The sequence below is a fragment of the Anolis sagrei genome, chromosome 3 (assembly GCF_037176765.1).
Source record: "Anolis sagrei isolate rAnoSag1 chromosome 3, rAnoSag1.mat, whole genome shotgun sequence".
In the NCBI taxonomy this organism is placed as follows: Eukaryota; Metazoa; Chordata; class Lepidosauria; order Squamata; family Dactyloidae; genus Anolis; species Anolis sagrei.
In genome coordinates this window covers 267793475-267808685 of record NC_090023.1, presented here as the reverse complement: position 1 = coordinate 267808685, position 15211 = coordinate 267793475, and the positions used below count along the sequence as shown (strand labels likewise).

The window sequence follows — 15211 nt, the reverse complement described above, 5'->3', positions numbered from 1 at the left end:
TGCTGTTACAGTAGTAGACACGCCTATAATCCTAGTGTGGCAAGAGTTTTGCATTATGTTGCAAGGTTAACAGGTTAGTGCAGGTACTGTCATTGGGCACCATTCACCTCTCAACTCAACTTGCATTTTGCATCAGGTTGGGCAGTTAGTGTGGGTCCAGGGGCCAATAGTCTATCTCTGAGACCATCCAGGGGCTTTTAGGAATTGTGAGAGTTGCAGTCCAAAACACCTGGAGGGCCAAAGTTTGCCCATGCCTGGTTTAGACAGTACAGAAAGGATGTGCAAAATTGTGTAGACTTCCACTCTAGCTATAAATGTTTGTTTACCCAGAATACATGTAAGGTGCATTCTTAATCCCAGATCATAGACTTTTTTTACAGTAGCCATCCTAGGGTTGATGTATTTGTTTAGTTCTGTATTGTCTTTCATGTCCTTCTATTTGATAACTAGAAGGACTGGATTTCCTCATATTTAGCAGTCTTTACCTGTGCTTCTTCTTTGGGCTCTCCCACTGGGGAAAAAAACCCCTAAAATTGTAAATTTTTGAGGCCAAGAGCCTACCTTTTTTTGGTTAAATTTCTCCTTAAAAGGGTAATGTTCTGTGTTGATGACTATCATGACTATTCTTCATTTGTTTACAGGCCTAATATACAGCCCCCGTCTGCCAGGATTGGAAATAAGTTATACCAGCAGAAAGACACACGCCAAGCAACTTTCCTCTTCAGGAGGGGCCTGAAGGTAATGTAGGAGGCACAGTGTAATAATAATAATAATAATAATAATAATAATAATAATAATAATAATTTTATTTCTTACCCAACTCACCTTGTGGTTCGAGGCAGATCACAGCACAGTCAAAACACAGAGTAGAGTCTTCTCTTGTGGTATACAACTAGATCTAATTATGCAAGGGAAGGGTCTCAGTTGTTAGACTGAATAACCTGGGTCCAGCTTATCTCCCCCTATGAACTGACTCGGGCTCTAAGATCTGCCGAGGAGGCCCTCCTCTCAGGCCCACCTCCGTCTTTAGTGCATTTGGTGGGGATGAGGGAGAGGGCTTTCTCGGTGGTGGCCCCTCGGCTCTGGAACACGCTCCCCAGTGAACTTAGACAAACCTCTACACTACAGCACTTTAGGAAAGAGTTAAAGACTTGGTTTTTCCAGCAGGCATTTGATAATGTTTAGACAGTAACCAGAACTGATTGCCAGTCACTGAACACTTTATATCTACATTCTGTGCATTCAGCTAGGCTGCTATATTGATTACATGGATCTTTTAACTAATTCGACGTCCAATTTATATACCTGGTTTATGTAATTTATTATTGTATTCATGTTGATGTATTTTATTTTATGTATTATGTATTTTATGTATGGCATCTTTGTGTGCTATTTTGTAAGCTGCCCTGAGTCCCTATAGAGGATGGTGGCAGGGTATAAATAAAGTTTTATCATGATTACTACGTCTGATCTGTTAGGAAAACAGAGATTTGTGTTCCATAGCTGAGGGGCCACCACAGAGAAGGTACTGTCTCTCGTCCCCGCCAACCATACTTGTGATGAAGGCGGGATCGAGAGCAGAGCCTCCTCGGACGATCTTAAAGTCTTAGATTTCTGGGAGTTGAAGGCCAAAATATCTGGGGACCCAAAGGTTGAGAAACACTGTTCTACAGAGTCCACTATAAACGCTGCGTAACAGATTTGTGTGAATGTCTAAAACAGCCACAAGGTGGCATTCAGAAACCTTTTGCTGTTGCCAAATTTTTCAGGGCCCTGGCATGGAGCTAAGGGAACCTCAATTTGGGGTCCAGACACACAGTTTAATAAGAAGTGTATTAGCGGCATCCAGTCTTTGCAATGCTCAGTGGCCCTGTGGATAGTCTTTCGGACATATTAACCCAGGCATGGGCAAACTTTGGCCCTTCCAGGTGTTTTGGATTTCAACTTCCACAATTCCTAACAGCCTTTCCCTGCACCTAATACTCTCAGTAACACCCCCCCCCCCGTGGGTATTGTCCCATTTAATATTTGTGTATGGCTAAATATTGTTTCATCTCTCCTTCCAGGTGCAGGCACAAGTACATCCTGAAGAGGACCTCAATGGCCAGAGCACAAAAAGAACTAATCCGTAGGTTATTTATTTATTTATTTCATATTGCATACATAAGTATAAAACTGATAAAAAATAGAAGGAACACAAGCGGCTAAATAATTTTTGACTAAAACTGGGCAACAGCAACCACTGTTGTGACTTAGTTGGAACCTCAGCTAGAACCACAGATTCTCTCTGATGAGGATGATGGCACTCAGGTTCACAGTCTGGTTCAAAATGTCCCTGATATAGACAGTGAAGAAGTGCAGTTTCCCACAGCAAGCAATGAGAGTGTTGATAATGAAAATAGCCAGGTGCAGGTGAAGTTTGACTCAGAGAAGGAGGACAGTTCTCAACAAGCAGGGAAACAGGCTGACACTAATGAGCAGACTGACCTTGATGAAATTGGAACCTTAGATCGGGCTGACCGTTTGGAGTTCAGAGTTCAAAGGAGTGTGAGAATAGCTAACAAGAAGGAGGCCAGAGGCCAAAGAAATGCCTTCATTGTATTGTCGAAGGCTTTCATGGCTGGAATCCATGGGTTGTTGTAGGTTTTTACGGGCTATATGGCCATGTTCTGGAGGCAATTTTTCTCCTTACGTTTCGCCTGCATCTATGGCAAGCATCCTCAGAGGTAATGTTTTGCAAAGGGTATTAAGCAGGGTGTTTGAGACCAAACCTTTGTCAAAGCAACTTTTCATATAACCAAGAAGCCTGCTTTTGCTGTCTTTGTCTTCATGTTTTCAGGACTTTGTGAGGTTCTCTTGGGTTTTTGTTTTGCTGGTGCCTTTTTGGATTAATCTTCAAGTGCTATTTTATATTGATCTTCTGGAACATTATCTTTACTTTTAAGAACTTTTTACCTTTTATTTTTAATAAACTATAAAGACTTCTGGCTGTGTGCAGTTTAGTGCTTTTAGCAAGGTGAATCTATTCTCAGGTGTGACAACCACATTGTTTGTAGCTTTAAACAACTCTTCCTCTGTACGTGAAGCAGGGCATTGTGGACAAGCATACAAGTGCTGAATTGTTTGTCCTGCTCCACAGTCACACAAGGTGGAAAGATTTAAGAAGAATCTCAAAACCTGGCTCTTCCACTGCGCTTTTGGAGATTAATCCTATAATCTCATATTTCTGTTATCCCTCAACATCTGTCTTTAGTGCATACCCCCTCCCCTTCTGTATGAAGGCTCCTTTCGGCCCCATTCCGGAAGAGTTTCTCCCCCACAAATAACCTGCTCCATTGTTGTCTCATCCCATATTTTTAGCCGTGTTTTTAGCCTTAGTATTTTATTCTGTACATGCGGCCAACTCACAGTTCTATGTTATGAATTATTGTATTGTATTTTTATTTTGTTTGCTGTGTTTTTATATTTTATGTTTTATGTAATTTATCATGCTGTTGTTTGTGTTCTGATTTTATTTCTTGTATTGCGTTGTTAGGCTTGGCCTCATGTAAGCCGCCCCGAGTCCCCACTGGGGAGATGGAGCGGGGTATAAATAAATATTGTTATTATTATTATTATTATTAGCTGCCCAAAGGGTTGCTCTTGCTGTTGTTGGGGAAACGTTAAGAGGAGAGATGGTTCTCATGAAGCTTTCCTTTGATTTGAGTCTACTGGTTCTTATTTTCCCCAACTAGATGGCGAACGTCCACTACAAATGGAGGAATCTTGACTGTATCTATTGACAATCCTGGCGCGGTCCCTTCTCCAATGTGAGTCTAAACCATTTTACCTTCCAAGATCTCAGTTGGTGAAGATAGTGGTGGGAACTGTGCTGCTTGTATCGTTTAGGTCTAACAGCAGTATTGCAACCTTGAATCTGCCTTACTCTCCCTTAATGTTAGTTTGTAAATAGAGCTTTTTTCCCTCCACCATTTTAAGTTTTTTTGGGGTAAAATAAACCTATTTCAGTTGAAGCTGCTTTCGGGTGCCATCATAATGTCTGTCTCTACAGTTCCTTGAAGCCAAGGATAAGCAGTACTCCCATCCCTCCTTTTCTTATGAAGAGGGACCAGTCAGACGAGAAGAAGGTCCCAAAAGGAGTCCCACTGCAGTTTGACATCAACAGTGTTGGGAAACAGGTTAGTTATTGCCTGCATTCAAACTAAAAGCCTGTGTGGTGTTGGCTCAAACATGCGCTCCATATTGAGCTGCTTCATTCTATCTTAGAGACAGGTAAACTTTAGAACTTCTAAATCAGTGTTTCTCAACCTGGGGGTCAGGACCCTTGGGAGGGGGTCGCGAATGAGGTTTCAGAGGGGTCACCAAAGATCTGTTCTAAAGCTGTTGAACTTTTTGAAAATTTTTTTAAAAAATTATTATTTATTTATTTAAAACATTGATCTTCCGCCCTTCTCACCCCGAAGGGGACTCAGGGCGGAGCACAGCATGTATACGGCAAACATTCAATGCCGGGACACAAATTCTTATATACATATATAAACATTAAAAACATTTATCAAAATATTAAAATACACCATTTAAAACAATCCTAGTCATGTTACAAGAGTGTGGTTGTGTGTGCTTGAGACTGGCTTTTTCAACTCATGGTCATCAACAAGAGACAAGTTGTTATTTCTGATGGTCTTAGGAATCCCTTTGGCAGAGAAGACTTAAGATTTCTCTGCCTGTCCTTCTCTTTCATTTTGGAAACAGACATTGAATCCTCCCACCAAAAGCCCTCTTCCTGCTCTAATTGCAGGTTAACTATAAATCCCAGCAGCTACAACTCTCAAATGTTAAGATCTATTATCCCCAAACGCCACTAATGTTCACATTTGGACATCTTGAGTATTCATGCCAAGTTTGGTCCAGATCCATCATTGTTTGAGTCCACAGTGCTCTCTGGATGTAGGTGAACTACAACTCCATACTCAAGGTCAATGCCCACCAAACCCTTCCAGTATTTTCTGTTGGTTATAGGAGTTCTGTGTGCCAATTATTGGTGGAGTTAAGAATGCTCTTTGATTGTAGATTAACTATAAATCCCAGCAATTACAACTCCCAAATTATAAAATCAATCCACCCTCACCCTCCCAACCTCACCAGTATTCAAATTTGACCGTATCGGGTATTTGTGCCAAATTTGGTCCAGTGAATGAAAATACATCTTGTAAAATATAGCTAGCTGTGCCCGTACCTTGGGAAGTCTGACTTAGCCACGGTAGTCCACGCTCTTGTTACATCTAGGATAGACTACTGCAATGCACTTTACGTGGGGTTGCCTTTGAACACTGCTCAGAAGCTTCAAATAGTCCAACAAGAGGCAACCAGGTTAATAACTGGGGCAGCATACAAATCCCGTATTATGCCAGCTCCACTGGCTGCCAGTTTGCAACCGGGCACAATTCAAAGTGCTGACTTTGGCCTATAATGCCCTAAATGGCTCTGGCCCAATTTACCTGTCCAAACACATCTCCTCCTTTGAACTATCAGGGCTTCCCTGGAGGTTTTTTTACAAGAACCTCCAGGGAGGCCCTGCTCTCTGTCCCACCATTGTCACAGGCATGATTGGTGAGGACGAGAGAGAGGACCTTCTCGGTGATGGTCCCCCGGCTATGGAAATCCCTTCCTGGTGAGATCAGATTGGCCCCCTCCCTCCTGTCCTTCAGAAGGATGGTAAAAACTTGGCTGTGGGACCAAGCTTTTGGGATAGTGCAATAAAGCAGCGATAGGAAACTTTACCAAGCCAATTAGATTTGACGCAGATGACCAGGGCGGTTTTAAATTGTATATTTTAATATTGAGATACATGTTTTTAATATTTATATATGAGTATATGAATTCTTCTCCCAGCATTGAATGTTTATGATATATTCTGTGCTCTGCCGAGAGTCCCCTTTGGGATGAGAAAGGTGGAATATAAATATTTTAAATTGACGAACTCCAACTTTTAGCACAACACCACAAATATGATATCATAGGGATCACTGAAACCTGGTGGGATGACTCCTATCGCTGGAATGTAGATATCGAGGGGTATAACCTCTTTCACAGAAACCGAACAAAGGGGAGAGGAGGCGGAGTAGCCTTATATGTCAAAAACTCTTATGCTACAGAAGAGATTCAAGACAGCAATCTGGGAAACCAGCTTGAAATCATCTGGATAAGAATCAAGGGAAGTGGGACTCAAAAAGATGTCGTTGTAGGCGTCTACTACAGACCCCCAAGCCAGGAGGAAGATCTTGATGAAGTCTTCTGCCAACAGTTGACCAAACAGGCACAGAAAAGAGATGTAGTAGTCATGGGCGATTTCAACTATCCCGATATTTGCTGGAAAACAAACTCGGCCAAGAGTACAAGGTCCAACAAATTCCTCACTTGCCTTGCAGACAATTTCATGGTCCAGAAGGTAGAAGAGGCAACAAGGGGATTGGCTACTCTTGATCTCATCCTAACAAATGCGGAGGACCTGATCGATGCGGTCGAAGTGGTAGGATCCTTAGGGGCAAGTGACCATGTGCTCCTGCAATTTGAGGTACAAAGGAAGGCCGAAACTAAGACAAGTCAAACCCACATTCTGGACTTTAGGAGAGCTGATTTCCAAAAAATGAAGGAAACGCTGAGCAGCATTCCGTGGACACAGATACTAAAAGACAAGGGAGTTACGGATGGATGGGAATTTCTCAAGAGTGAAATACTCAAGACGCAATTGCAAACCGTGCCAACAAAGAGAAAAAATAGGACAAGTGCAAAGAAGCCAGAATGGATGTCCAAAGAACTTCTAACTGTGCTAAGACACAAAAGAGACATGCACAAGAAGTGGAAAAAGGGAGAAATCACCAAAGAAGAATTCAAACAAATAGCCAACACCTGTAGGGAAAAGGTCCGCAAGGCTAAAGCAAAAAACGAGCTCAGACTTGCCAGGGACATTAAAAACAATAAAAAGGGCTTCTATTCTTATGTCAGTAGAAAAAGGAAAAACAAGGAGGTGATAGGACCTCTTCGCGGAGAAGATGGGGCAATGCTGACAGGGGATAGGGAAAAGGCAGAACTACTTAATGCCTTCTTTGCCTCGGTCTTCTCACAAAAAGAGAGTCTTCAACCTCAGCAAGATGGAGTGGATGAGAGATTGGAGGACATCCAACCCCTAATTGGGAAAGAAGTCGTCCAGGAACACCTGGCCGCTCTTAATGAGTTCAAGTCCCCAGGGCCAGATCAACTACACCCCAGAGTATTGAAGGAACTAGCGGAAGTCATTTCGGAACCATTGGCAACCATCTTCGAGAGTTCTTGGAGAACAGGAGAAGTTCCAGCAGATTGGAGGAGGGCCAATGTGGTCCCAATCTTCAAGAAGGGAAAAAAGGATGACCCAAACAACTACCGTCCGGTCAGCCTCATGTCGATACCGGGCAAGATTCTGGAAAAGATTGTTAAGGAAGCGGTCTGCAAACACTTAGAAACAAATGCAGTCATCGCTAATAGTCAACATGGATTTATCAAAAACAAGTCATGCCAGACTAATCTGATCTCTTTCTTCGATAGAGCTACAAGCTGGGTAGATGCGGGGAATGCCGTGGATGTAGCGTACCTGGATTTCAGTAAGGCCTTCGACAAGGTCCCCCATGACCTTCTGGCAAGGAAACTAGTCCAATGTGGGCTAGGCAAAACTACGGTGAGGTGGATCTGTAATTGGTTAAGTGGACGAACACAGAGAGTGCTCACTAATGCTTCCTCTTCATCTTGGAAAGAAGTGACGAGCGGAGTGCCACAGGGTTCCGTCCTGGGCCCGGTCCTGTTCAACATCTTTATTAATGACTTAGATGAAGGGCTAGAAGGCATGATCATCAAGTTTGCAGACGACACCAAATTGGGAGGGATAGCCAATAGTCCAGAGGACAGGAGCAGGATTCAAAACGATCTTGACAGATTAGAGAGATGATTGGCCAAAACTAACAAAATGAAGTTCAACAGTGACAAATGCAAGATACTCCACTTTGGCAGAAAAAATGAAATGCAAAGATACAGAATGGGGGACGCCTGGCTCGAGAGCAGTACGTGTGAAAAAGATCTTGGAGTCCTCGTGGACAACAAGTTAAACATGAGCCACCAATGTGATGTGGCGGCAAAAAAAGCCAATGGGATTTTGGCCTGCATCAATAGGAGCATAGTGTCTAGATCTAAGGAAGTAATGCTACCCCTCTATTCTGCTTTGGTTAGACCACATCTGGAATATTGTGTCCAATTCTGGGCACCACAATTCAAGAGAGATATTGACAAGCTGGAATGTGTCCAGAGGAGGGCGACTAAAATGATCAAGGGTCTGGAGAACAAGCCCTATGAGGAGCGGCTTAGGGAACTGGGCATGTTTAGCCTGAAGAAGAGAAGGCTGAGAGGAGATATGATAGCCATGTATAAATATGTGAGAGGAAGCCACAGGGAGGAGGGAGCAAGCTTGTTTTCTGCTTCCTTGGAGACTAGGACGCGGAACAATGGCTTCAAACTACAAGAAAGGAGATTCCATCTGAACATTAGGAAGAACTTCCTGACTGTGAGAGCCGTTCAGCAGTGGAACTCTCTGCCCCGGAGTGTGGTGGAGGCTCCTTCTTTGGAAGCTTTTAAGCAGAGGCTGGATGGCCATCTGTCAGGGGTGATTTGAATGCAATATTCCTGCTTCTTGGCAGGGGGTTGGACTGGATGGCCCATGAGGTCTCTTCCAACTCTTTGATTCTATGATTCTATGATTCTAAATAGATTTAAATAAATATCAGATACTTACATTAAAATTCATAAAGGTAGCAAAACTGCAGTTATAGAAGTACCAATTAAAATAATTTTATGGTTGGGGGTCACCATGACACGAGGCATTAGGAAGTTTAAGTACCACTGTTCTAAATGGTCTCAACTGCTTGCACATTCCAGATGCTAGATTGTCATTTCAGACTTTTCTTTCGTTCGTTCGTTCGTTACCGCTCTCCCACCACAGCACATTCTTTTTTCTTTTTTTTACCAAGGGAATCTTCCTCCATCACATCTCTTTCCCTTCTTTTTCTTCCAACTTCTCTGTTTTCCCTCTTTTATTCTTCCAAAAGAGGAAGTCTTTCTTTCCCATTCTGGTCAAAACAAACAATTTTCTCTTGATTGGGTTGGTTTCCATTAATTCTCAATTAGGCTGCTCCTTGGACCATAAAATAGTGTTACTCAAACAGTTTGAAGCTATGCCGTCTCCTAAGCCAAGTTCAGCCATATGTTCAACAGCTGCACTTAGGTTATCTGTCTGTATCAGGCATGGGCAAACTTGGGCCCTCCGGGTGTTTTGGACTTCAACTCCCGCGATTCCTAACAGCCAGTAGGCTGTTAGGAATTGTGGGAGTTGAAGTCCAAAACACCCGGAGGGCCCAAGTTTGCCCATGCCTTGACTATATGTACCCAGATTTGGAGGGAGGTGTGAAAAGAATTGTTTTTTCAAACAGAGACATGCATCCCTCCCTTTTTCACATCAGATCTCCCACTTTTATTGTACCCGTTAGTTCACTCACCAAATCCAATGGGAGAAGAAAGAAATTGGCTGAGGCTTGTGCTAGGGTCAAATATTATTTTATTTATTTTTAACATATATACTTTGCCCAATATCAAAAGATCAAAAGTTTCTTCTTAAGATGTCTTCCTCGAACGAAGGCACCAGCAGAATCCATCCACAATTTTCCAGGAGCTATGAAGCCATGTTTTCCTTGGTAGGCCATTTGCCAGGGGCTAAACTGCTGCATTTGACCTCCAGAACCCTCCACTGCCTGCACTACTAAATTTCATAGATGTAGCAGCAGAAAATATTGGGGGTTTTTTCTTACTGCTTGAAAACATGAATGTTGTGGCCTAGTTTTCAGGTGAGGAACACTCTCTGGGAGCCATGAGGACATGCAGTCCATCTTAGGCCTCTTCTATACTGCCATATAAAATCCAAATTATCTGTTTCGAACTGGATTATCTGGCAACGTATTTATTTATTTATTTACAGTATTTATATTCCGCCCTTCTCCTCACCCTGCAGGGGACTCAGGGCGGATTACAATGTACATATAAATGGCAAACATTCAATGCCATAAACACACAACAGATATAGACAGACAGTCAGATGCCATTTAAAAATTCCAGCTTCATTTATTTATTTATTATTCAAACTTATATGCTGCCACTCCCCTGGGGCTCGGAGCAGCTTACAAGAACAGGCTAAAATCTAACACAATTTTAAAACAATTTAAAACAATTTAAAAACAATATGAGGGTATTCTGGCCACGATGGGAGCTGTCGCTTCATTGTCCATTTGTGATACTGATGGAGTATTTCCTCATTCTTTGCATGCTTGCTGGAAATTTTTATGGCGCCATAAATTAGTTAAAGTAGCCTGCTTGCATAAGCGGTACCTAAATTTCCTACTTGACAGATGCAACTGTCTTTCGGGCTGCAAAGGTTGACAGCGAGCTACACAATGGTCGGAAGCTCACTCAGACCCGAGCTGGCTTTGAACTCATGACCTTTTGGTCAGTAGTGATCTAATGGAGCTGAATCCCAGCCAGCTGCGCCACAGTGCCAGTCCAGTTTAAAGCAGATAATGTGCAGATTGCGCCTAAATATATGAGACTATCCTTTGCTGGTTTAGTCCATTTAGAGCAGGCATGGGCAAACCTGGGCCTTCCAGATATTTTGGACTTCAACTCCCACAATTCTACTGCAGTGTTTCTCAACCCTGGGGGGGGGGGTCGCGAAGGTGTGTCAGAGGGGTCATCAAAAGACCATCAGAAAACACAGTATTTTCTGTTGGTCATGGAGGTTCTGTGTGGGAACTTTAGCCCAATTCTATCACTGGTGGGGTTCAGAACGCTCCTTGATTGTAGGTGAACTATAAATCCCAGCAAGTACAACTCCCAAATGTCAAAGTCTATTTTCCCCAAACCCCCTCAGTTTTCACATTTGGGCATATTGAGTATCCGTGCCAACTTTGGTCCAGATCAGTGGTTCTCAACCTGGGGTCCCCAGATGTTTTTAGCCTTCAACTCCCAGAAATCCTAACATACGGTAAACTGACTTAGATTTCTGGGAGTTGTAGGCTGAAAACATCTGGGGACCTCAATTTGAGAACCACTGGTCCAGATCCATCATTGTTTGAGCCCACAGTGCTCTCTGGATATAGGTGAATTACAACTCCCAAACTCAAGGTCAATGCCCACCAAACCCTTCCAGTATTTTCTGTTGGTCATGGGAGTTCTGCGTGCCAACTTTGGTTGAATTCAATTGTTGGTAGGGTTCAGAATGCTCTTTGTTTGCAGCTTAACTGTAAATCCCAGCAGCTACAACTCCCAAATGACAAAATCAATCCCCCCGCCAACCCCACCAGTATTCAAATTTGGGCATACCGGGTATTTGTGCCAAATTTGCTCCAGTGAATGAAAGTACATCCTGCAGATCATTATTTACATGGCGATTCATAATGTTAGGGTTATGGTTGGGGGTCACCACACCATGAGGAACTGTATTAAGGGGTCGCGGCATTAAGAAGGTTGAGAACCACTGGCCTACACGCTGGAGGGCCCATATTTTCCCATGCCCGATGTATATTATAATGATCTTTGTCCCTTTTTAGACTATTTTAATGCTTGAATGTTGTAGTAACTTCCATCCTCCTTTGTTTACAGACCAACATGACCCTCAACGAGCGCTTTGGGATCCTGAAGGAGCAAAGGACAGCCATCTCTCAGAACAAAGGCAGCCGTTTTGTGACTGTGGGGTAGGGGCATCAAAGGGACCCCCATCTTTTGAAGGAAGTGTGGGGCCTATTGGACTTTGCCTCAAGATGTTGATGAATCTAAACTTTTTTTTAAAGAATTTACTTCACTTTAAATAATTGGGGAGGAAACACAACCCTAAGATGATAATGGACCATAAAAGCCAGAACATTCAGTACGCATTTTGTCAGGGCGCAAAAACCACAGCATGGAGGGGAAAGTCTAAGATGGTGACTTTTGAGTTCTTTAGCAGCCAGTGGATGTTGGGGCTTCATTGGCCTTTGCCCCATTTGTTGCAAGTGGTGTCATTTTATCGCTGCCAAAAGTTTGACACCGGCCTCCCAGCGACGAATGTTGGCGCCTTCCTGCTGCTCAGTCAAATCTCAGTGCGCCATTTGGCACTGCGCATGCAATCTGCATCCCACCTGCCATCACACTTTTTGGCGTGACCACATTTTTTAGGCACATACTTGAGGAATCAACACATTAGTTCAATGTTTCATCCCCTAGACTACACCAATGTGTGCTGTAGGGTTTTTTTCCTCTCTTTAAGTCAAAACCGACTGTTTGCTTTCGAACCCGCGAGCGGAAACTCTAGCGATCATTTTGTGTTCCTGGGTGCATTATTTTGTTTGCTACTTCGTTGTGTTGTAGAAACGTGCACTTTTTGTGGATTTAATCCTTAGCAGTCACATCAACAGGCGCAGTGTGTAAATGGGGTCCTGTTGTACCAAAGGTGTTGGAAGTGAGGGAGTCGACATACCTGCAAACCCTCAAGCCTTTTTTTTTGTGTGCTGGAATCGGAAAGAACTCGGGTTGTTGTAGGTTTTTTCGGGCTATATGGCCATGGTCTAGAGGCATTCTCTCTTGACATTTCGCCTGCATCTATGGCAAGCAGCCTCAGAGGTAGCGAGGTCTGTTGGAATTGGGGAGATGGGTTTATATATCTGTGGAATGACCAGGGTGGGACAAAGAACTCTTGTCTGCTGGAGCTAGGTGTGAATGTTTCAACTGGCCACCTTGGTTAGCATACAATGGCCTGACAGTGCCTGGAGCAAACTTTTGTTGAGAGGTAATTAGATGTACCTGATTGTTTTCCTAAAATGAAAATGAACAAAATGTGGCTACAAGTATTAAAAAACTCTAAAATTGCAACAGCACAACAACAGAGGAAGCAGGCAGGGACAGCTAATCACCTCTCAACAAAAGTTTGCCCCAGGCTCTGTCAGGCCATCAAATGCTAATCAAGGTGGTCAGTTGAAACATTCACACCTACCCCAAACAGAGAAGACTTCTTTGTCCCACCCTGGTCATTCCACAGATATATAAACCCATTTTCCTACTTCCAACAGACCTCACTACCTCTGAGGATGCTTGCCATAGATGCAGGCAAAACGTCAGGAGAGAATGCCTCTAGACCATGGCCATACAGCCCGAAAAAACCTACAACAACCCAGTGATTCCAGCCAATAAAGCCTTCGACAATACATTGAACATCTCTCCGGAAAGAACTCGGATTATAACTTTCAGGATTCATACAAGGCTTTGACTCAGGGTTGCTTCCCATTCTATCACTAGGCGACAAAATCGGCACGGTTTGCTCAGCGTCAGAAACCTGGTGTGTATGTGACCCAGTATCTGTCCTTTCCCTTTTCTAAACACAACCCTGAATATTTCACGTATCATAAAAGTTCAAGACTGTGGTGCAAGTGAGGCCACCTTTAGAGCAGTTGAAGTCAGTCCTCCGCCCTTCACAATTCGTGTTCCAATTCTTCTGTTTTTAATTTTTTTAAAATATTTTCTGCAAATTTGCAATGGGGAAAAAAACCATATTTGGAATATTAAAGGGTTTTTTACATTTTGTTAGTAGGAATTCTGTTGAAGAGATCTATTAGAATTGAAGTAGATGGTTATGTTAACGAGCATCCCGCATTGGGTTTCTACCAGGATGCAGTTTAAGAGAAAGGAGAAAAACAAAAACCCCCTTTTGCATCAACATAGATGCAAAACATTGATGCAATGCATCTCGAGAAAGCTAGTTTGTATTTAAGGAGAATATGCTTTATGCTGTACCTTTTGGTATTTTCTTTTTGAGAAGTTAATACATTTGGATCTATTCTAAAGCTGTTGAACTTTTTGGAAATAAAAATGTTACAAGATTGTGGTTGTGTGTGCTTGAAACTGACTTTCGCAACTCATGGTCATCCACAAGAGACAAGTTGTTATTGTTTATTCGTTCGGTCGCTTCCAACTCTTGGTGACCTCCTGGACCAGTCCACGCGGGAACTCCCTGTCGGCCGTCACCACCCCCAGCTCCTTCATGGTCAATCCAGTCACTTCAAGGATCCCATCCATCTAAATTCTGCCCAATTGTTGTTGTTCATTCGTTCAGTTGTTTCTAACTCCTTGTGATCTCCTGGACCAGCCCAGGCCAGAGCTCCCTGTCGGCCATCACCATCCCCAGCTCCTTCAAGGTCAATCCAGTTACTTCAAGGACGGCCAATTCTCTTGTAGTTTCTCAAGTCGCTCCTGACACAACAACAAAACAAAAAAAAAGGATCCCATCCATCTAAATTCTGCCCAATTGTTGTTGTTAATTCATTCAGTTGTTTCCGACTCCTTGTGACCTCCTGGACCAGCCCAGGCCAGAGCTCCCTGTCGGCCGTCACCACCCCCAGCTCCTTCAAGGTCAATCCAGTTACTTCAAGGACGGCCAATTCTCTTGTAGTTTCTCAAGTCGCTCCTGACACGACAAAAAAAAAAAAAAAAAGGATCCCATCCATCTAAATTCTGCCCAATTGTTGTTGTTCATTCATTCAGTTGTTTCCGACTCCTTGTGACCTCCTGGACCAGCCCAGGCCAGAGCTCCCTGTCGGTTATCACCACCCCCAGTTCCTTCAAGGTCAATCCAGTGACTTCAAGGATCCTATCCATCTAAATTCTGCCCAGTTGTTGTTGTTCATTTGTTCAGTCGTTTCCGACACTTTGTGATGTCCTGTACCAGCCCAAGACAGAGCTCCCTGTCGGCCGTCACCACCCCCAGCTCCGTTAAGGTCAATCCAGTCACTTCAAGGATCCCATCCATCTAAATTCTGCCCAATTGTTGTTCATTTTTTCAGTCGTTTCTGACTCCTTGTGACCGCCTGGACCAGCCCAGACCAGAACTCCCTGTCGGCCGTCACCACCCCCAGTTCCTTCAAGGTCAATCCAGTCACTTCAAGGATCCCATCCATCTAAATTCTGCCCAATAGTTGTTGTTCATTCATTCAGTCGTTTCCGGTGGCGCAGTGGGTTAAAGCCCTGTGCCGGCAGAACTGAAGACCGACAGGTCGCAGGTTCGAATCCGGGGAGTGGCGGATGAGCTCCCTCTATCAGCTCCAGCTGATAAACCCTT

The 15211-nt window shown here is 43.5% G+C and overlaps 1 protein-coding gene across 1 annotated transcript in view; it reads left to right on the top strand.

Annotated features, from left to right (window-relative positions):
* The window catches only part of FYTTD1 (forty-two-three domain containing 1), a 41938-nt gene extending 27960 nt beyond the window's left edge, over nucleotides 1–13978 (top strand). Inside the window, exons 5-9 of the mRNA XM_060767293.2 lie at nucleotides 642–738; nucleotides 2067–2128; nucleotides 3735–3809; nucleotides 4052–4178; nucleotides 11728–13978. Of these exons, the coding sequence (XP_060623276.2) occupies nucleotides 642–738; nucleotides 2067–2128; nucleotides 3735–3809; nucleotides 4052–4178; nucleotides 11728–11823 (457 nt within the window). The 3' untranslated portion in view covers nucleotides 11824–13978. The remainder of the gene's footprint in view (nucleotides 1–641; nucleotides 739–2066; nucleotides 2129–3734; nucleotides 3810–4051; nucleotides 4179–11727) is intronic.
* Nucleotides 13979–15211: the final 1233 nt, after the last annotated feature.